Source organism: Talaromyces stipitatus, genomic scaffold (genome assembly GCF_000003125.1).
Source record: "Talaromyces stipitatus ATCC 10500 scf_1105507295523 genomic scaffold, whole genome shotgun sequence".
NCBI lineage: Eukaryota > Fungi > Ascomycota > Eurotiomycetes > Eurotiales > Trichocomaceae > Talaromyces > Talaromyces stipitatus.
The window spans coordinates 2346344-2369548 of NW_002990113.1; the positions used below are offsets into that span (position 1 = coordinate 2346344).

At 47.8% G+C, this 23205-nt stretch overlaps 5 protein-coding genes across 5 annotated transcripts; 2 read left to right on the forward strand and 3 right to left on the reverse strand.

The window, feature by feature from the left end:
- Positions 1–139: 139 nt before the first annotated feature.
- Positions 140–5962, reverse strand: TSTA_067940 (BTB domain and ankyrin repeat protein; the record flags this gene model as incomplete). The annotated part of the gene is made up of 4 exons (XM_002340712.1): positions 140–390; positions 1019–2643; positions 2694–2811; positions 2866–5962. The coding sequence occupies 4 exons, from the start codon at positions 5960–5962 to the stop codon at positions 140–142; spliced, it is 5091 nt and encodes a 1696-aa protein (XP_002340753.1).
- Positions 5963–7981: 2019 nt separating this feature from the next.
- Positions 7982–11958, forward strand: TSTA_067950 (autophagy protein Atg13, putative; the record flags this gene model as incomplete). The annotated part of the gene is made up of 3 exons (XM_002340713.1): positions 7982–8194; positions 8265–8363; positions 8430–11958. The coding sequence occupies 3 exons, from the start codon at positions 7982–7984 to the stop codon at positions 11040–11042; spliced, it is 2925 nt and encodes a 974-aa protein (XP_002340754.1). The 3' UTR covers positions 11043–11958.
- On the reverse strand, positions 11897–14205 carry TSTA_067960 (WD repeat protein; the record flags this gene model as incomplete). Its single annotated transcript, XM_002340714.1, has 2 exons — positions 11897–13923; positions 13989–14205. The coding sequence occupies 2 exons, from the start codon at positions 14203–14205 to the stop codon at positions 11897–11899; spliced, it is 2244 nt and encodes a 747-aa protein (XP_002340755.1).
- A 629-nt stretch (positions 14206–14834) lies between these two features.
- Positions 14835–19607, forward strand: TSTA_067970 (uncharacterized protein; the record flags this gene model as incomplete). The annotated part of the gene is made up of 5 exons (XM_002340715.1): positions 14835–14876; positions 14927–15224; positions 15275–18130; positions 18179–18832; positions 18883–19607. The coding sequence occupies 5 exons, from the start codon at positions 14835–14837 to the stop codon at positions 19527–19529; spliced, it is 4497 nt and encodes a 1498-aa protein (XP_002340756.1). The 3' UTR covers positions 19530–19607.
- A 55-nt stretch (positions 19608–19662) lies between these two features.
- Positions 19663–21364, reverse strand: TSTA_067980 (glutathione synthetase, putative; the record flags this gene model as incomplete). Its single annotated transcript, XM_002340716.1, has 2 exons — positions 19663–21252; positions 21335–21364. 2 exons carry the CDS (start codon positions 21362–21364, stop codon positions 19663–19665), a joined length of 1620 nt encoding a protein of 539 aa, XP_002340757.1.
- Between the last annotated feature and the right edge of the window lie 1841 nt (positions 21365–23205).

A 23205-nucleotide genomic window follows, 5' to 3' on the forward strand; every position in this document is an offset into this window, starting at 1 on the left:
TCCAGACCTTAATGGATTGGAAGATCTGGAAAGCACGGAATTAGGTATATACGAACTCGGACCAGAGTTTCAACACCACCCACCCTAGCAGCAAAGGGGTTGACGCTTAGATCCGCGGGTGCCAGGTCATATTCAGCAATCACAACTCCAGGTCTGCCTCTGCTGTCTTCACGATCAGCATCCAGGTCATGTCTCCCGGGTCATTACCATCGATCAGGTCTCCAGATCGTTCTCCACCATCTTCACGACCAGAACCCAGCTCAATATCGCCAGACCGTCCACCTCCTCCTACACCTCCACCATCAGTACCCAGCTCAACATCTCCCATGCCACCCACACCATCAATCACGCCTTCCAGTCGACCCCCTCCACCTCTACCATTTCCACGACCTACACCCAGTCCAACATCTCAACAATGAGTCTCAATCCTCATTCCGATCCTGTCCCGGGAAGACCCAGACCCAATACCCACACTGAAAATAGAGATGGAAGACCTTACAGGTCTTCCGAACGTGCCGACCTGCAATCACCTACGATTACGCTGTCGTCGTCACAATCGGAAGGTTCCCAAGGTATGACAGAAGACAATCCATCAGACTCAGATGAGCGCGTGAATGTTTCGAGTATGATGGAGAGGTTCGAAGGACCATCTCAGCGACGGTCTACCCATATATGATTAATACCCTCAGGGAATTCGGAGGTTGGCCAGTTTTTGCCCACTTAGACCTGATTATGTACCATATTTTGGTGTATTTCACTTTGCTTGTACTTTCCATGCCGAGTAGATGTCCAAGTTTTGTATCAAGAAGATGAGATTTTTCGTCTATCCAAATCTCTATATATAAATCAAACCACATTCCAAGGAACTTCTAGAACGTCCAATTAAAAGACAAGAAGTTTGTCTATCTATAGGTGACAGAGACGGTATCGTACAAGAACATGAAAAAGAATATACAGTATATATACGTTGAATGAATGTTGTGTTCGATGTTGACAGAACCCATCAATCATGGCTTACTATGGATGCTTTCGGAACGGCTGTTACCAGGGCCAGCTGGTGGCTGTGGGTTCTTGGGAGGTCGATGATGAGTAGGACGTTTCCCCTGAGAACGAGGAGCTTCGTTCGACATGTCTGCTTTCTCTCGTTGTTGAGGTTTATTCCCTCCTTGTCGCTGTTGATGCTGTTGTGACTGTTGCCCTCTATTTTTACGTCGACCATTCCGGTTTCTCGACGTCTGAGAAGCAGCCGCAGCCGCAGCCGCAGCTTCAGCTTCCATAACACGCTTGCTTTCCTTGTCCCACCACTCTTGAAACTCTTGTTCTGCTTGAATGTCCTGTAAATTGTGCTTAGCGGACGCTGCTTCACGAATTTCATCCTTCTCTGCTTGCTGTTGAAGGAGAATCGAAGCCAGAGAAGTTTGACCTGAAGGGCCAGGAAGAGACCGTTCAGGACGAGGAGTGTGACGAATCGACTGTATAATCGGTTGTGGCGTGGAGAGAGGAGACAAGCTAGGTGACGGTCTCGTCTTTAAAGCAACCGGGTTGGTCCTTGCTGGTATGGGCTTTGCATTTGTGGAAGGACCTAGAAGAGGCTGCGAGAGACCCCGTCCTTGACCACTTGGTGACAGTCCAGGGTTTGAAGTCGGACGAATCGATGGACTTCCAGCCACTGTTTGTCGAAGGGTCATGGCAGGCTTCTGAACAGTCTTGAACTGATTCGCGCTATCATCTCCAGTAAGAGAGCTTGGAGTGGGCTTTTTGCTGACAGTCTGCCAAGGTGACTGTCGAGATTCAACTGCGGCCTTTTGTTGCGCAGCCAGAGCTTCCTGGGCTTGTATTTGCTGGAGTCTTTTGCGTTCTTTTTGTGACATCTTCTGAGTGAAAGTACCACCAGACTGAGTGTTTGACCGATCTGTCATACCAAGGGTAAGATTGGAAACGCGTGACGTGGAGGTCTCAGCCATAATGTCTTTGAGGTTTCTCTTATCACCAGATATATCAGCCGATACCCATGGTGCTCCCTTTGAAGTCGCAGCAGGGGGGTTCGGCTGAATTGTCGGTGTAGTGGACACATTTGAAATGCCAGCCGCACCGGTTTCAATAGATCCCACTCTAGCTTCCAAGTAGCTCGCATCGCCTAAAGAATCTCCTTGGCCGTAAGAAAGAGACAGAGCTGGTGGTTGTGAGAGATCGTCCAGATCTTCTGCTATTAGCGGACTAGCCATGGGAGTTTTTCCCCTACGCATTGGAGTCGGTGACACTGCGGATTCGTCATCCATTTGAAACATGAGATCGTTCATAGATTGTCGAGCCTTCAGTGTCGGGCTTCCTGCAGACAGCCTGGGCTCACCACTTTGAGCAGCCTTCATTTTTCGAACGTATGGTGACGGTGTACCTTTGTCACTCACATTTGCTCGGATCCTTTCATCGAATAGTTCGTCTTGATCACGACGCGAGCTTAGCCGCATTGAATCAACTCTCCTCTGCCTATCTATTTCAAGACCGGTGACTAACTCAGGGTACTTTTCAAGTAGCGCTTCCTCTGAGTTACGTCCACGAGAGATAGGATATCGAGCAAGCTGATTCTCCTGGCAGATTAAGTCTAATTCGTCCATTAGATCTTCCTCAAGGTCATCGAGTAGCCTGTAGAGACGTTAGACGGTACACGAAGAATTCAGGTCCTAATGTCTTACCTATTCTCAAGCAAAGTCTCCAAATTCAGGCACATATACTCCAAAGCAGCCTCCTTAAACTCTGTTACAGTACACGGAGCAACCGCATTGAGCAGTTGACAAACATTGCGGGTGTCGACTGGCAAACATCAATCAACAATCCGTCAAACCTCAAAAGCATGTCTTTACTCACCAAACCGGCCTAGCATCTTCTGACAAACCTGAGCCAACCGGTCAATCATGAGCTCATTGGCTGCGAACATTACATCGAGAACCAAGTCAATGAAATCATCAAGGCTACTGTATCGCACATCGTCGAACAGCTCCTCTTCTGTATCTGCATATAAATGACGAAGGACAAAATTGAAGACGTTTGATTCCATATCCTGAAGGTCAATTGTTATAGCTTCGTCCTGACGTCTTGAATCGAGCCATCTCCCGCCGGACCGACCATGGAACAGAGCGTCGAAGAAAGGACATCTTTGGCAGACAACCTGTTTATGAGCACGAACTCTCGCATCCTTTAAGCGTATCGTAACGTCGCCGCTCTCAAAGAATGACGGATCGTTGAGTGCTCTGTCCATATCATCATGCAATGTCCGAGACGGTTCACCCATAACACGTGCAGCTCGCTCCAGAGGCCGAATATCCAGATATGTAGCGATCCGCATGACCTCAGTTCGAACTTGTCTATACCTATAGGCATTGACCGAGTCATGTCTGACATCACGCCACACGTCCAATACATCATCGGTATAGAGGAACACAACTAGAGTCAGAAGTGAAAGAAAATCCATTCCTTGCAAGACAAGCTCATGGTTGCCATCGTCGTTGAATCCTAGTGTTATGAAGTCTGAGATCGAGAAGTGATGGGTTCGCCGAGACTCAGCTAGTGCTGTTCGCATAACAGGACTCCGACCAGCCAGAATGAATTCGTGAACGGGTACTCGTGTATCGGATACCGTGGTTCTCAACCAGATGAGGTGCCCAGACCTTTCCATGTCACTCCTCTCCACGATACGCCGAACCTCGGACTCCACATCGGAGGAAGACGAAACCGCTACCTTCATCTTGGCTACCTGGTGTCTAATAATCAAGTCGCCCTTCACATCAGTTTCGACATTCTCTGCCAGAGACTTGACCGGCAAAAGCTGGAAAAAGTCGTTCCATAAGGAAGACGGAGAGACGGTCACTTGCTCCTTCGTTACATCGCAGTCTTTTTGGATAGCAGCAAATGCACCATACGCATTGCTTCTGACGGCGGTGACCCTGGAGAGACCTGCAATACGCACGAATTTATAGTCTTTGGAGTTTGACGCTTTGATTTTGGCGCGTTTCTCTTTCCTCCATGCAGACCCGGAAGTCGTACAGATAATGATAGAACCATCTTGCCCGACATCGACATCATTTGCAGCCATATGGGACTTTCTCACAGACCAAACACGTTCTGGTGTGGAAAGAGAGTTTCGTATTTTGGCGGGATTTGTTGTCGATGAAGCAATAGAAGTATGATCGGGTTTACCGTTCACATGGACACTGTAGACTTCTCCGAAGCTGGATAGCGCACAGATAGTGTTTCCGCCGGCAGTGATCTTGATGACACGATTTGCTGTGTTGCCGTACCTGGTCGCCAGAAAACTTTCCTTAATAAAGTATGAACTGAAATCGAGTGGGAAAATGACCTTCGAATAGCCATAATGCGTGAAAACCCAGGTCTCGTTAGTCTCGAGAAGAACTGCAGTAGCCCTATCAATGGCGGATACCATGCGGATGGGTGCATTGAAGAGAGACACTCCTACACGGCGAGGGGTAACCTGAACTTCCAGCGAACGAGCATCAGAGTCGACAAGACCAAGTTGTCCCTCATTTTTACCAAACGTATAGAGACCGGAAGAACTAAACACCACGGAATGAATTGCAGAGGCGGCCGCCCCAAGTATGACTTCGCGTTTGAACGGGTTGAAAACCTGTCGTGGGGTGCTCTGCATCGGTGTGTCTCTCTTGTTATTGGCTCGTGGAAGATTATAGCCTAGTTGGCCGTATTTGTTACTTCCCCATGTGAAGACTTCACCTTGTTCGGAAATAGCGATGGAATGATCTTGCCCAAGAGCAAGTGATATGACCTTCTTTCCGGCTAATCCACCTGTTTCAATGCAGACAAAATGGTATCTGGTCGCTTCATCACCAGTGCCCAGTCGGCCACCAGGTCCAAATCCAGACATATACAGATTCGATTCCGGATCGTTAGTCAAGACCGCTGTGTGTAGTTTTGACATGTATACATCTTGAACGGATAACGGCTTTGATGTGATCAAAGTAGGCAGGTTATCTTGATTGTCAGCATGGCCTATAGCTTGACCAAACAGGGTGGAGCGTTGTTCCTGATGCTCGCGGGCCTTTTCTCGTTCCATGAAAAATCGTTGAAGAAGGTGATCGGGTCGATCCAATGAAATCCTTTCCGGAAATTGTCGGTCATCCTCATCTCCCAAACCAAGAGTCATGTTCTTGTTACTGCCAAAAGTAAACACCTCATCACCTTGTAGGTTTGTCCGGGCTTTCAATTGCGCTCTCGCTAGAATTCCATCTTCGGGACTATCCCCTCCGTAAACGGAGGTTTCGGGAGACGAGGCCTCGATATCACTGTCATTTCCTACAAAGTCTCCCAGTGGCTTTCCGTCAGTTCGCTTAATGTCACGGCCACTAATAGTGGCTCCGTAGACGTCAAAGGGACTGTTTCCCTCCCGGTCTTTGATCTTGATCAGACTTGCAGTCAAATGGTGAAGGCTACTAGGAGCACTGAAATCGGTAGCGCTTCGGAGATCTCTTTGCATCAAAGCCTGCGCAACAGCTATGTTCCCAGAGTACAAAGCTCTATGCAGTGCTGTCCATCCACTCTCCGAGTCTTGTGCATAAATGTCAACGAACGGTAACTCCAATAGCGCGTTCGCGAACTCGATGACAGTCGGTTTCGGCGATGAGGCAATCTGATGGAGCAGGGTACGTCCGTTTTGATCGCGTGCGTTCACTTGTGTACGAGACCACGGGGTCGCATGGCTTCGCCCATATCCACTGCGATCGACATGTGGTGTACCTGGCGAGGTTCCGATGACCTTTTTGTGGTTGCGCGACGAGGTACTCGGCGACGAACCGTATGAGGGACTTCCTATCTTTGGCGTGATGCTGCCTGGCGCCGAACGCTGGCCAGTTGGCGCATTACTGACGTTTGCCAGCAGGCGCTTGAAACTGTCCACATCATCCTGAAGAAAGTATTGCAGAAGCGTGCTACTCATGTGCCACGAAGTGGGTGGAAATGCAGAAATCTTAATCGGCCTCGGAGCGGGTTCCTCGCTGTGATCACTCGGGATCACGGCGTATTTAAAGGAGCTCGGTCGGCCGTTTCAAAGATTTCTGGAAAGGTGCGATGCGACACGCGACTCGAGGATTTTGTCTCTTCCCTGGCTTGCAGACTAGCAGGAATATACGGATGTCGCGATGGTTGGAATAGTAATGTGGGGTGGCGAACCGCTATACAGCTATCGGCGAAGGTTTCGAGATGCCGTCTGTACGTAGGGAGATAAGCGGACACTGTTTTTGAGTGAGTGAGTCAAGGCCAAAGATGAGTCAACTGGTCCGGATGAATGCGACCTAGATAAGAATCTGGGATGAGTCAAAATGAGATGTTCTGGCAAAGGATGATTCTTTTCTGTCCTTTCCTTGATCTTAAGCGATCCAGATATCTACCCGGGGAAGTCGCGGTGCGTTCGCGCAGGGAGGGAAGGATCCTCTCGGGATCGCGGACAGCCAATCACGGAAGGCACACCCCTCCAAGCGATTCGATTATTGCTCAACTTTCCTCTCGTCCATCTGGAATATCTTCAATAATGAACTCATGTGATGACCTCGCGGAGGGATGCGACTACACGATTTTGTCATTGGAGGAGTTTCTAAGCATGTTGTGCTTATCACCGAGGTTTGTGATCTGTCAATTGAGACAATGATGTCCTACATGATTTCATGAATAGTACATACAACAAACGACTGTTTTGCAGTGGATGAAAACATCAAGGCATCCACTCGGAAGCTTCAGAGTGAGCCGTTGATCTGCCTCATAGGCTGCCGGGAATATGCATTGCATGTACTATATGTACAGTGCCTAGATACATACTCTGGCTCCTATCTTGTGGTCCCAATGTTCGTGGATGATTCATGATGGCCGTGCACGAGTCATAGGAAAGTTTCCTATCTAGTTAGTCAGATTCGAGAACCCGAGGAAATATGCAAACACTGCAAAATCTGTGACAAGGATCACCTGCTTTCAAGGCTCAGTATGTACCTTGATAGTTAGCTGCTGCAAAAATACCATAATTACGTGTACCCAGTCAGCCTTGCGCAATATTACGAGATCGATAAGATCCGAATCCCCATTTGCCCAGACTTGGTATTCGCATACTACCTCTTCACTGGTTGAAATAATCATTCACAAGTAAATATATACATACCTTTCAGTAGATGTCTGATGATTCCTAGAGGATGAGCAAGTCTTAAGACTTGAGAGAACCGGTGCTTATCGGTATCAGCCTGAGGAAATCAGTGGAGAGGCTTAGCCTACATCAGGAATAGCCGCAGCGGGTGGCCAGCGAATCGCCAGTGGGCAGCCACTTGACCGCCCCGGCAACATCGAGTCACCAGTGTGCGTCACAGGTCGTGCTCCATCTCTACAACACATCTCTCTCCCCTTATCTTTTCTCGTCAACTCCCTCTTCCTCGCTCGGCACATCCCATCTAATTTTCAATCTCGGCTTTCTCCAATTCATCAGTCCCTTTCCAACTACAGACATGGACTGCTGAACTGTGCCCTTTCTCTCACATTGTGAGGAGGCACTGTTCGCTCCCTCCCCGTGATTGGGTCCGCAGCTGCTGCTAATGCGGAGAAGCTCTTGTGAGGCTATCTACTATCGACCTACAACTAAAATCTGTCCGCCACGTCCTACTCATTGTTGCCTGAATATCCAGCCCGTTACCATGTCCTTCCCGTTCTCGATTATATAAAACAGTCGTTAGGTACCTTTATTTTATTTCCTCCTTACGGTCTGGACTTTCCCGTCCACCCGCGCCAGCCAACCAGAACCGATATATCGTTTACCGAGTTGTTTCGAGCATGGCCAATTTCTTCCAGGCATTTCCTTTTTTACACGCTTGAATGCCCCTTTAACACCTATCATTTATCGTCTATTGTTGTGGATAGCTTGTGACTTATCCATCCCTTACACAACCAACCCTGATGGTTATCGAGATACTACTACCACACAATGCATCAACATCCACGATCACCATTCCCGGCGAGGCAGCCAAGCGTATCCTCACCGAGCTCAGCGAGGGGTGACGGCTCGAGAGACCCGGATGATAACCGCGCGTCTTCAATGCAATCGTCGGACACCACGAGGGGCCTAGGAATCGACTCCGGAGCCGATGCCCCAGCTCCTGGGAAAGAGGCTATGGCAAAGCTCAATCAGATCATAGCAGTGAGTATTGCCATTTATACAAAAGGTCCTGCCCTCAATATGCTGTTGTCTGACTTGTGGCGCCTCACAGAACTACCACACTAAAGCTGCGCTGATTATACTCCACGCGAGAGCTGACCTTCCTCAAAGTTTCAGCAAAGGATCTGACTCTCCAAGAGTAAACCGTTGGGTAAGTCCGACTTGTTATGTTCGGAAGGGTTGTGTGCCCAGACGGGACTGACTTCTTTTATCTCAGTTCAATGTTGATTTAGATGAAACCGACGAATATCGGGACAGTATACGGAGATGGAGGACTTGTGATGCCGCCGACAATCGACCACCACCCATGATAATTGAGACGTATCTTGATGCAAAATCATTGACGAATAGTCAAACTCTCGTTTTGATAGACGAAAATGGAAAACGATGGGATGTGGTGGGTGCTTTGGCTGCGTCACAGAATGCTTTGGTGCGAGCCAAACCAAAGGAAGTCGTCTTAGAGAGATGGAGAGTCGAGCTGGGCCCGTCCTCAACTCGGCCGCCTCCTGATTTAGCGTCTATTTTGCCTACAGTCTACAAAAAGAGCATTGTCCTATTTCGATCCTTGCATGCCTATGCGAGATTATTGCCGGCCTGGAAGGTCGTCAAACGGGCAGGTATTATGCGTACCAACCCCGCTTTGAGGGTCAGATATCGAATTCGTGAAGCTCGTGATTCTGATTTGTCCTCAAGCTCCGATAGCTTGACCCTTTCTTTGCAATCGGGAACCGAGAAAGTAGTCGATACCTATTCCTTTGGTACCACCGAATCACCAGCTGGTCCGTTTTCGGTTCAAGTGACCTATCGCCTCAATGTTGATTTCAGAGTTGATGATTCAGAATCACTTTTGAGTTCTCGCTTCATGGGTGCGGATGATAATTATTTCTTGCCGTCGCTACCGTCCGAAGAACCAAGCAAAATGCTCGCTCAAGAAGCAGGCTCTCTCCCCTTGGGGAGAAGAGGGTTGGCAGATCCAGATCGGTCCCAGGCTTATGGTAGCCTCTCAACGTTCCACCAGGTTGGACCGACAACAGGTGCTAGTCCCATATCAACATTACGTGCCGTTCGGGATATGGGTAGTCCTTCACCTTCGTCCGCGTCTCCTCCGCGGAAATTACTCTCTGCTGCTAAAGTAGGACCTGTAGGCCGCGTAGTGGGCGAGAGCAGCGGCGTGGCCAGGCGGCCTTCAATATCAATCCAGCCTTTCAAAGCTCCACCGTTATCTGCATCTCCATCGCTTGTTGATCCGCCGCTCGGTGTCTCTCCTCGAGCTAGCACCGGTCGTGCAATAACACCATCAAGTTTGAGCGATTCCCGTACTATGCCGCCACCATCAGTGCCGGCTTCGGCAGGGCGGAAGATAGGATTTGAACCGGCATTACCATCATCAGCATCGAGCTCTCCCAAACCCGCTCCTATTTCAAGATACAGCAGTTCCTTTAGCCATCGACGAGGGAGATTATCTTCTGGCGGCACTACCCGTATTGAAGAGGACAATATCTCGAGCGGGAAAGCAAGCGCTGCTTCATCCGGTGCACCACCTGGCTCCGGAATACTAGCTGATCCTAACGGTGCCAGTGGTGATTCGCTGCATACAGACGACGAGAATATTTCTGACTTCCTTAAGATGCTCGATCTCAGGAAAGACCTACTAAGCCCGGTGAAAGCAGCTGCAGTTGATGCTGCGACTCGTAGAACATCTGCCGCGCTGACTCGGTTTCAAAGAATGCGTGATACTAACGCTGCACTTTCTGACTCCATGTCCTCTTCATTTCATCTTCATCGCTCGTCGAGCTCATCCAGTCGACAGTTGTCTAGTGTTCCACCAATGGTTGCTGGCACATCAATATCTACAGCTTCATCTCCCGGGAAACCTATTTCTCCCCATACCCCTCATACACCCGCTATCCGCTCTCGATTGAGTTCCAACAACAACATAATCACTAACGACAGAGAACCGGATGCTTCCCCCCGACAATCAGACGTCGAGCCAGAAGTAACTCCAAGTGATGAAACAACATACCAACCCACTCAGCCAGGTGCCAATGTAATAGACATTCCTACGTCTCCAAGCTCCGGTCTGCCGACTTACCGGCGTGCGACATCCGCTCACAGTCGTCGCATTAGTGCTGGAGGAGGGGACGACGAGGAAATATTTCCATTTGGCATGCGAAGTGTCTCTTTGGGCGATGACAGAACTCACTTGAGTCTGAGCGCTCGGATGCGTCAACATGAATACGAGTCTATGGGCACAAATACAGCACAGCCAAGCTCGGGAACGACACAACCAGCTGATGACACCAGTAATCCCGCATTGCAAACCTCGTACCCTTTCCGAGAGTTCAATACACAGCGGGGAGGGTGTGGTTCCAGTGCCGCCGTTGCCACTTCTACATCCTCAAACCATCCGTATCAAACTCGCTTTTCTCATAGTCGAGGACGAGGCTCATCAGGAGGACCGCAATCGCACAGCTCTACCTCTGGCAGCTTGCCACGGGGTAGCGCAATACCAGCACACCTCACTGAGCGTGAACGCGACCGTGACGGTAGCGCAAGCGGAAGCAATAGTGTTGCGTCATCACTCATAGAAAACAGACGCGGGGCTAGTCGTCGCTCTGGGTCGGGACGTTCTCTAGCTCAGCACACGACTAGTTTTGACGAGGAGGAGCCACTGCTATTTGCAATGAGTGATTTTGGCGCCTCACGGCGAAGTCTCGAAGAGGGTCGACGCAGTAGCGTCGGCGGTGAATCCGGCACAGCCTCTGGAGGATCGAGACGTGGTAGCGGACGACGGGGTGCCGGGATGCCGGGATTCCACCCATGGCAATAGGGACTGCTACAATGAATCAACCTTTCATTCATACTGCCTACTGACGCTTCGGTATAGACACCACACACAGTTAGACTCGACCTGAGCCTCTGCAAAACCAACTTCTTCTCGACCTTTGAAATCCCTGCGACCAATGAGATTACTAAACCTTTGGATATCGTTTTGTTTTCTTCCATATTCTTCCTTATTGCCTCTGGTCTCTCCTCTCATCCTACTTACACGACAGGGTTATATATACGTTTCCTTTGATACTCACTTGTTCTTTGCATTCTCCGACGTTATGCTTGGGTATTTACCTGCAAGCGTTTCCTCTTTTTTGGAAAGATTGAGTCTTTTTTCGTTTCTATCTGATCTTGACTTGCATTCTGGGACTCCTGGCGTTATACGTATTCCAATGGCTTGGGTCTGGTCTCGATCTTGAATGATATCTTGGTCGTTCTTGGTTTCGTTGGTCCTTGATTTCATGCACATCTTGTTTTTGTGTCTTTTTCGTCTCGGACCTTGATCTTGTTCCTCTTTCTTGGGCTGGGTATGAATACCCTTTGGATCTTTTGGGTGTGGTTGGGTAGTTTTCGTTTTGAGATTGAGAGTTGATGATAAAGTGATACCTTAGACCTAGGTTAAGAATATTTCTTTTTACCTCGCGGTTGAATATACATTATTTATTCCATATATTGAATGCTTTTGCCTTTTCTTCAACGAACCTTTGGGGTATCTCGGTCTTTCTATCTATCCTTCTTTTTTTTTTCTTTTCAGTTACCTGACTTTTTTTTGGGTTAAGACTCTAGTACCCAGAATGACAAGGTAATGGTACAACAATCATATCTCATGATTCACTTTTTCCTCTTTCCATCTCAAATCCGCCGGAATGTATTCCCCGACGCACTTCGACGTGCTTTATTCCTGTACCCATTATCCGTACCCGAATAATCTGACCTAGACTGCTGCTGTGATCTCGACTTGGACGAAGTAGGCGCAAAAGTGATTTCTTTCTCGCCAACCGCACCTTGCCGTGAAGTCGCTCTATCCTTGTTAACTCTATGGGTATTATTACTGCCCAATTTGTGCGCCAGTGTTTCAAAGGATCGATCTCTGCCTCCTCCTCGGGATTTATTTGCTGAGGAGGAAGATGAAGAGACTTGCATCTTGGTATATGGTTTTCTGCTGCGTTTGTAGGAAATTTCTTCGCCCATTTTGGGTTGGTTGGCTTTTGCCGGTCGGTTTGACGGTTTTTGACCTTGTTCGCTACCGGCGTCGTCGCTGTCGTTGTCGTCATCATCGCTGCTAGAGCCTGGGATTTCGTCGGCTTCTTCTTGTTCGACGGCTGTGAGACCGCGCTCTTTTCTCTCTGGTTTTTCGACAGTGGTGCTTGGATTGAGCATTTGGAATTCTCTAGAAGTCTCATCAACAGCGAATTCTTCGTCTTCGAAGAGTTTCGCGAAACGGCTGTCACCAAGCAAGCCCTTGCTTTCGTCACCGGTTGTAGTTTCAGGACTCTGTTCAGGTGCCTCGGCCATTGTCTCATCACCTCCTTGCTCAAGCACGCGTTTGGCGTTCCGTCTCTCAGCCTTTTCTTGTTTCTCGAGAAGCTTCTCGGCCAATTTCCGATTGACTTTGACGGCAACCTTCTTCTTGCCTCGGATGCGACTTTCTCTTTCTTGATCAATCTTCTCCTTGACTCTCTTGGCTCGTTCTTCCTCCCAAATGTAAGGGTTCGTGATCAAACGGGCTTCTTCGTATAACCGTTGAGCCACAAAGTAGCCATGCATATATGGTCGTAACAAATTGGTTCTGCCGATGAGGTGGTCCAAGTTCAATGTGCGCAGTTGAGGTACCGTCAAGAACTTGTAGTTGTCGTATACAGTAGATGTCTGACCTCCAGTAAAGGCTTGAGGATCGTTAGGATCTTCGGCCATCTCTTCGACAAGGTTGTCCAAGAAGGAGCACCACTTAGGTGCAGGGCCAAGTTGTGGGACGAAGAACGCGTGCTGTTGCCTGCCCTCATTGGCTGTCAAAATCATTCCACTATCTGGATACCATGCGACACTATTTATATCCACAGCTGGCTCGACCGACGTCCACGGCGTACCATTTCGAGGGTCCCAAATCTTGATGATCCTCTTATCCGAAGATAGAATCTTCGGTTCCATTGTCTGCTCCCGTGTTTGGGATGATGACTGCAGGAACTTGAGCGTATGAACCGGATATCCATAACCTTGATCCTTCTTGAGGAAAGGAATCGGCGATCGTAAATCATACAAATGAATTAAACCATTCGACGATCCTGTTCCTAATGTAAGGCCAGATCTGTGAAACTCCAGCGCCGTTATCTCGTGTCGTCCTTCGCCCGGCTGCGACTGTGCTGGTGGTAGCAAAATCCCGGCCCGACCTCGAGCCCTCGAATCCCAGAGTTCTACTGTGCCAATAGAAGTACCGAAAGCAAGGAGATTGTGACTTCCTTCCGCAATCGCACCGGTGTTGATTGACCCGGTATTGATACCACCTTGCAACGCACCACCGCCGGCGGATGTATAATCATCTCCACCGACGTCGACTTCGTAACTGCGCATGTAACGACCGGCCTCCAAGTTCAATCGGAATACTTCACCGAGTCCGTCCTGGTTGACCCCTACTGAAGGAACGAGGGCCTCGGTGGACTGTCTATCATAAATAAGATCTCGTCCATAACGAGGTAGTCTCGTCGTGTAGTGACATCCCGACGGCGTATGGAACTCGAGCGACCTATCTGCCTGCAGATGTAAAGATTTCGAGTAATCGGACGAGAGTAGAAGGAACGTCGTGTTGAGTGAAACGGTATGACGAGCAAAAGATAATGATAGGTGAGGTAAGTAGTGAGTATGTATTTGCGGTTTGTAAGTTCCTAACAAAAAAAACATTTAGCATTTCTAGTTCAGTAAACGGCGGAAGCGGTTTAGGAAAACATACCTGTACTCATAACCCATTGTCCATCCTCACTAATTCGGATACACTGACTCGCTTCCTCGAACTCGAAATCCTGTAATAATTCGACTCGGTTTGCGTACTCCGGATCATTTTTCAAACTGCGCTTTCTCCGCCTAGCAAGCCACTCCGGAAGAGGTCTGGCAGTCGAAGAGCCAGAAATAGTATATACCGGAACGGAAGACTGCGTTGATATCTTCATATTTGCGCCTTTGACCTCCTCCTTCCGAAAATTCTCTCGGCAGTGAAGTCGTTCAAACACTTGCCTCTCTTTTTTTTTTTTTAGCTCGGAGATAACAATTAAGAAGGATAAAAAAAAGATAACGGAAGGTACCAAGTGGGAATGCCAAGATTTCTCCACGTGATCCAAACTCCGCCGAGTCCTCGGGTAAATCTGATTGGGCGCGTTCTTCCCTTCCGATGCTCGTTCAACCAGCGACGACACAGGCACAACCTACACATATCAAGCATCTTCGTCTTCATCCTTTTCGGAAGTGCGTGCATCGTGAGATATTGATTCTATCTGGTTTCCTGGCTGCGTCACCTGTTCCGTGCACTGGATTAGAGCAAACAGTCAATGCGATTCCAAACCTCCTATCACCGATATGGAGACAGTTCCCCAGGGCTACAGTACTAATCATTATTCCGTGTAAGGCTGGAGTCGCCCAACTCACTTGATTTTTCCTCTGCGCCTGTCTCTGTTCCAATGCATCACGTTAGCTACATCGCTGGAGATGCGATCTTTTATACCAGAAAAGTTTCACCTACTATTTTTTCACCCTTGGCGAGTAGATATCATTGGTTGGCTAGGGAGCCATTCTTACGGTGATGATGGACTTTCCCGGAGATGCCACCACCAACTTCATCGCCATTGTGAGTATGACTCTTACCTCGAAAAATACTAGAGCTAATATTACGCGCAGAATGGATTCTCTGTTATACATTGGAGAATATACACCGAGGAGGCTACTACTAACAACCCTTCCTCGGAAATTGCTCCGAGCAGCGGGTACAACATTCTCCGGCACCTAAGCAGACTCAAAGATCTGGAGATCCAACTACGAAACCTTGACTGTTTAGTTTCATGTTATCCTCGAAGGTTAGGTCTGTGGGTCTTTTCGCCAACACCTGGTTTTGAGAGTCTGAGTCCGCTCACCCGAGATGCTGCACCTCCCACATTGAAGGAGTCGAAACTAAGCATCGGAGCATCATCACTCAAAGGTACCTTTAATCTCTGAATCCTTGTAGGTTTGCCGGCTAACTTGATATAGTCTCTGCATTTGGCAGCATCTCAGCTGCGGACCTCATCAAATCTCTATCCGGAGATGGGGTCACAGCCGCTGCAGGGACTCCTGGACAACCAGGGAGAACGCCAGGGTCAGCCGTGAATGTACCCCGATCTGGTGATGCCTATGCAAATTCCATGGCAATCTATGCATCTTTCATTACTGCTATAGCAGGAGCCATTAGCTTGCAGCTTATAAGGCGTCACAATGCTATTCCTCTGGGCTCTCGGACCTTTTACACTGCAGTAGAACGCAGTTTTTACGAAAATCCTACTATAAGTGATGACGATGTGGACTGGATACGCACTCTGACTACACTGAGAATTGAGCTTACACAAGTCGGAAAGATTGTTCTGGCTCTGCATACTATTCACCAAGATGGCATATCACGACTGAGAGAGCCCAACAGGACCGATATCACTCCCTCCAATATTCAGCCTAACATGGATGTTTGGCTTGCACCCAACGGAACGGTAGCTCGACTGATCAACGTGAATACGGCACAGTCGGCAGTTTTTGCCCCCAAGCAAGCAAAGAGCGAAGGTGTGTCTAGGCAGATAACCGAGGCCAAGCAACGAGTATGGAAGGAGACTGTCCTGGAATGGCTGAGTAATCTTGGACTTCCAGTTGACCATCCCAAAGATGAACATTGGGTTGAAGTGGAAGTGTCAGAGCCGTTTTATGCGCGACTTGCAGCTGAGCACTTGCGTCAGATGGATGACAGTCAATCGTCGTCTCCTCTGAAAAGGATACTTTGGCCTTCTAGGTACTGTTTTTGGAGAACAAAGATGGCGTCAAGTGAGAAGGTTTGCGAGCTCAATGACGGCGAAGAACCCCTACACTTTGCGGAAACTTGGTTGGAAACAGCCACGTCACGACATGAGAAGCCGAATGATAATTCCAACGTCGTAGCAATAAGTCAAAATGGAGGCACCTCCACTACAAAATTCGAAGTTCCTGAGAAGGTTGAGAGCCTAGCGAGAGTGATCCACTATCCAGATCTTCAAAACGCGAGCTCTGTCTATCCCACGCCACCAGACGGAGCTCTAGTACCGGGCATGAATCAAATAAGCGCCGATACTCTCGAACCTGACTGCCAGGATATAGGGTTATCTCAGACTCCTGGAGAAACTCCGCTGAAACAGCAGGAAAATGTGCGGAAATCCTCAGGTGACAATGAACACATGCAGGTTGGAACAGGTCTCTACGACACTAATGATGACGAGCTCTTCAGTGGAATGGATGACGAGGATTTTGGGAGTAAAGGAATCACGGATGCTGATTTTAGTTTTTTTGATGATGACGACGATGAAATGAACGATTTTATGGCCGATAAGCAAGAGACCGAGCATCCCAAGCAGGGCACACTACAGCCGAGATCAGAGGAACCGGACGAAGTCCCAGTGTCCCAAGCAGAGGTCCAGAAAGATCATGTCCCAACAGAAGACGAGACTTTCGAACATAACGAAACGCAGAAGGCGAAGGATGCTGAGCCGTCCGCCTTATTGGAGGTTGATATCAAGCAGCCAGATATCACATATCAGAATACCGCTTTGCAGGAAGCACCTTCAATCCCTCTGGAACATACTATAAGCGCCCCTCTCAGTCCAATCGACATCAAGCAAATGCTATTTTCAAATAAGGACACGAAACGCATAGACGGTAGAAGAGACTCTGCATCATCATATCCGGTTTTGGAGCGAAAACAAAGCCGATATAATGCAATACCTTTTAAACGAGGTTTGACCTTAGACCAGAAATATGCTAATGCCGGGCGCTTCTTCTTTACAGCAAACAAAGACAAAAGTGAGGATGTCAATACAACCCCAGGAATTCCGACAATTGGATTCCCTCGTTGGCGCAGATCAGGACCTCGAGACTCTATTGACGAGATCAACATTTCTCGTCAACAAGGCTTAGAGCAACCTATGCAACGCACTGATTCGGCATCTAGCGATGAATCAAGCCTAGATAGTAGCGATAACGAATCTGAAGATGAGGCATCACTATTCAGACTGACAAGTCTGAAGCGAAAACGGCCGCTTTCTGAGGCCGAAAAATCGACGACATCGTCTATGGAAAAACTCTCTATTACTTCCGAGGTGGAGGCCGTCGTCTCCAAAGAAGATTCTTCGATATTCTTGGGAAATTTCTTTTCTGTCCTTACCGACTGGTCTCTGGTCGGATATTTCTCTGCCAAGCAGAGCCCGATTTCTCCCGTTACAAGTCGCAAAGATGATCAGATGCAAGTCGCACAGTTGATGGTCGATCAAATTACTCAGTCATCGCTGTCTCATAATATTGATGGCTGGGAAGCGGTTCCGGATCTCGACTGCCAGACTATTGGCTTACATACTTTTCTCGACGAAGCTACAAGTTTAGGCGAAAACGAAAGGTTGGGTTTGAAGTCCTACGCTACACTTCACGATAGTCTGCAATCTACTGCGGAAACGCCATCGGCGCGGCCGAATCCCCAACGTCGAGAGGTCAAAGGATCAATCACAAAACTAGCGCCATCGCACCTGCGTATCCACCGTGGACGCGATTTCTTAGAAGTCTTATCGACATCAATGCCGTTCTGGGAGACATTTGGATTAGAGCCCGCCAGTGGGCAGAAAGATGTCTCTGCGTATTGTATATGTCCTCAGTTTGTCAAAGAAGAGGCAGACGCGTTCATGACTCGCTTAGGCCAGATATATTCTGGTTGCAATCTGGGCAAACATGTCAGAGGCGATATGTCTCAGACGTTCGAAAATGGTATAGGGGTATGGAATATTGCAAAGGGCGATGGCTCTTATGCGCGAACAATGCAGACATTGCGCGGTCTCTGCGAAGAGTTAGGTATGTATTTGGTTGGACTCATTTGACTCCTTTACTGACATGGCTTAGGGACTGCATTGTCAAAAGCTCCTTCAACAGGAGAAAATTTTGTCATCTATATCATCAACCCGTTCTCTCACGGAGCAGCATTCGTGGATATCTGCTCAACTTTCCTCCGTCTCTTTCAGAGATACATTGGTGACGTTGACAAAGCCCATGACAAGAGTCGGCTGAATGAACTCGTCTTGCAAATCGTGCCCTTGCCATTCATATACTCGCCAACATCGTTGGTTATTCCACCCCAGTCGGAATATTTGAATTTAGCGCTTGAAGTCTATACTCGATGCCCGCCCAAAGATGCCAATTCTGGCATTATAGGCTACGCGCCACCAGTGGTGCTGGCAGATGCGGTTCCCAAAGCGATCAATTTTAGAGTCACATCAGAACCCGTTTCACCTTTTCAAGAAGGCCGATGTCTTCATGTTGCTATTTCACGCAGTGTTGACCAGCGTTGGATCAGTGTTGCATGGTCTGACAATTCGGGGTCGTGCCAGATTACTATGTCGTATTGCATGCGAGCTAGAGGGTCGAATGTCAACCGCAGTATATCAGAAGTGCGGCAAGAGATCTGGGAGGCAACCAAGGATCTAATGGAGCGAACACAAACTAGGTGGAAGGTATTGTTAGTGAGGACTGAGCCTGTGGACCAGGAAGAAATCGATGGTACGTATTATGAAATCACTGTTGAGGGGCTCGTAGCTAATTATGCCAAGCATGGACCGGCTTTGCGGAACGATATAATCAAGCAAAAGCTCTACCAGTTGAGCTAACTCTTATCTATGCCAACATCGCACCTGGTCTCCGTCTAGAACTTCCGACACAATTTCAATTTAACGGCATCAATCCCCTAACATCGACACCGGTAGCAACACCCTACGGCGGAATCTCATCACCAGACCAACTTGGCGCTGCAACTCCAGCCAGCGGCGGTCAGGGACCGACCAACATGAACTATAACACTGCAATGACACCAACAGACACACCACCAGTACTTACCGAAGCCGACTCTGACGCCGTCCTTATCGATGCATGCGAAGAGTCATGGGCAGTCATTCTCTCACATCGATTAAGTAACTCGGCATACTTGACAGATTACAAACCAGCACTAGTCAGCGGTTATCTACTTCGAAGAAAGGGAATCAATGACAGCCAGGGTGTTACAGCCATGGCATTGAATTTGGTGCATACATCACGGCCCCCAGCTCTGCATGAGGCTGTGCTCAGAGAAGTACTAGCTAGTTACCGTGACCTGGCGACGTTGGCTAGGGCCAAGGGCACGTTACATGTACAGCATAATACATTACCATGGCATATTGCCACGGCTGTGAAGGGACAGGAGTTGTTGAGTTTCGTTTTATAGATTGCTGTATGTATTATGGCTTCTCTCTGTCATATTTAGATATCTTCATTAGCATAATAGCATAGCGTCGATTACTACCATCTCTGCCCTGAATCATTGTCACAGCGTATATGGATTATAAGAACGAGACTGATCAATCAACTAACAATGGGGTATCAAAACAACCAAAACCTTTAACAACACTCATTTCATCCAGACTTCTCTCTTTACTCTTGAACGACCACCCCACAACCCTATTCTCAATCATATCCAACCCAGAAGAAGATTCATTCTTCTCCCAAATACAACCCCCAAACACTCCCAATTCAGACACAACTTCATCAACCACAACACCTCTCGAAGAAGACATGAGCATTCCATAGATATTTTGCGGTGAGCGGATCTTTTGCATGAGTATATACGCCCTGGATTTCTCATTCTCTAAGAGCGTTTGTAAGATCGAAGGTATATCAGAGCCGTAGATATTATGTCCTCCGCCTTCAAGGGAAGCAGGTTTGAGAATATAATTCTCTGTTAATTTCTCATCATGAATCTTTTCAGAAAAATCAAACTCGTTAAGAGAGTAAATCTCAACAAAGGTCCCCCGAATCCTATCCGCTTTGTCGCTCGTAAGCCAGCGCCCCAACGTCCCAGGCACGGTTAGGGCTTGCTGCACTTTCTTAATAGTCGTAATATGTCCCAGGATAGACGGACATTTGATTGCGCGCGACAACTCGAGTCTAATGCGAATATCTTTTCCTTTTATTTCGTCTGAGTACTCCTGCGGCTCGTACCCGGCTCGATGATATATAACTGATATCTCGACAGGAGTCCGTCCTCCGCTTTCAGGCGGGAAGAATAGTAGTTCCCCTGTTTCGGTGAGTTGCGTACGATGCAGGACATCTTGCCATTCGATTCTGTACGTCGGAATCGGGTTGTCGTCTGCCCAGTTCCATAATGCGTACTCAATGGGTCGTTCATCTGCGATATTGAAATTATTCGGTTGAACGACCATTAGCACAGCTGTATGTGAAGCTGCCGAATTATACGGCGTTGATCCATATCTCTTGTGCGCTAAAACGAGTAGCGACGCAATGCCGTGTATCGTATTATTCAGGGGCAAGGAAGACGGAAGAATCCTCATATCTTGTTTTTCATCGATGGATGGGCAGTTATAAACACCACGTAGAGCAAGGAATCGATGCATATCAGCGACTTTATCGGCATGACATCCCCCAGCACAGGAGTACGAGTTGAATTCGACCTGTTTCAGGCACAGACTCTGTATCCAGTCCTCATCGTCGTCATTGTCACTATCGGAAAGGACATGAAGCATATAATCCGACCTGAACAACCCCGCATGAACGTTTTGCTCAATATATTGAACTTTTCGTCTTTGTCGTTGAACCTCCTCATAAACACACCATAATGCATCGACCAACGGCTCCGTCTTCCTCAATGGTCCCGTCACAGCATACAACCATTCTTTATCCTCTGCAATCTTGCCATACAATTCATTATATGCCAACTGCAATTCATCAATGGCTTCATGGAATACTCTTCGTGGGAAAACAGTGGGAAACACGCTCACGCTAACGGGTTGGAGGTGTACGCTGTGCGGGATTTCAGAGTCTATGACCTTGAGTAAAGAGCCGTGCGTGGATTGATAGTCTTTTATCTGGGTGAGGAGGGAGTGGATTTGGTCGGGAGGTAGGCTATCGGGTGGGTAGGTTTCGAGGATTGTCTGTACGATCATTTCTGACTTCGTTGGTGTATATGTGTTCTAGATTTTTATTATAAGATCTGTTCCAAGGGATTGATTAAACATGATCCACTTGATGAGTTGTCAGGGACATGCAGATGATGTGCAGCTATTCATGCATAAGTTGAATTGTACAGCCCTTCCCCTCGACGGCTGGAAACCCAGAGGCCATTCCCATCAAGCTTGAATGCTTACCAGTAATAAAATTAAAATCATCTTAGCAACTTGTAATTCTCCGGATGGCTGTGTTGAGGGTCCGGTGGGGGCTATACAATGCGGCTGGCTGCACTGCATTTACCCTAACTAAAGTGGTATGCATATATACTACTACGGGTTCTTGCAGATGGAGTGGATTATGCATTTTACCTTATTTAGTTGGAGGAATCAGGGTATAAGAAGAGTCCGAGTGGGTAGGGTGTGGATATGCTTGTATTGATTGCATAGAAACGCATATCTAGATCAATGGTCTGATATCAAGTAAGCAGCTGTCAATTGATACCCGGGGATAGTCCGAGACTTGTATGATGGATAAGCGTAGGCAGTAAAATAGTTGACTAATGGAAAAGAACAATGGGGCCGGAAGTTGTCACATTCTTCCGTGCAGAAGAGATGCAAGCAAAGGTCTTGGGAAAGAAGTATCAAGAGGACAGATAAGCAGGAGCATGCTTGACTACGAAAAATTCGCCGGGATGCTCGCCGAAGGATAGATGACCAGATGACTCAACTCCTGAAGTCGGCGATCTGTCCTCAAACAGAAGACTCGAGAACAATGACGACGCTCTTGGAATCAATCGTAACAATACAACATTTTCACGTCCTGACAGGTTCTGTACAATACATTTTGTCTGCGTATCCCAAGGCAGCAACATCTTCAGCATAATCGATTCCTGAAAATTGTTCTCGCCACGGGACTGATCACTGATCCAGAATCAAACGATATGCGTCAGACGAAGACGTTGACTTACAAGCCACATGCAGTCAGACGAGTACATGTCGGCACTTTGTAAAGGTTCCCTCGGAAGAAGGCTTGACAGCCGGAGATATCCAATCTGCACACAATTCGATCATTGTGTAAGCAATAGAAAGATTTTGCAGGTCAAACGACCAACCAGACAATCCGCTTGTCGTCAGTGGACACAACTGATCAATCAAGATTTTCACAAGGCAGACTTGAGACAAGACTCTGTGCAGTCATTCAAGAGAGATATCGTAAGCAACTAGTGGGGTCAATGCCGTCAATTATTGACAGTGACAGGCCGGACGAGAGCTGAAAAGTGAAAACTAGTAAAGAACGAGTTAGTCGAACATGGGGTCCAGTCATAGCCTCATACTGTGTCTTTTGTACGGTAGCAGTAAGAGAGATACTCAGTAACTAGACTAAACACGTTAGCTTGGTAGAAGTCTGAGTACTCAAACAGGCAAAGAAAGACGAGATCAGAGTTCACCCGAGTTCCTGATCACGCGGGATCTTCGTATTGGTTTGGAGTGAAAAGCCACCGCCGGTGTAGCCACAGTCAAGCCACTGATTGAATTAGCAAGGGTAGTTAATGAAGAGTCGATATGAAGGTGGTAGACAAGAGATAAAAGAAAGAGATTGAAGTCGGGAGAAAGACGATCTCGGGCTGACATCATATCGTGCCAAATAACTATCATAGTGGATAACTTAACTAACGTAGTTGACTTAACTTAGTTAGTTATAGAGCGCGATTCGATTAGATAACCACCAACAGGTCTCCATAACTTACTGTTCAATTGATACGCACAGACAGTCTCAGAGAACACCCTATTCTTGCAAACGGTAGGCTCTTCTCACTCGAAACGATCAGCGTAAGCGCGAAGGGAATAGTGAAACAAAAGGTACATCTGCATAGAAATTCTATGGATATCCCTGGAATTATATCACCCACCCAAGATACTTATCCATATAATGGCAGT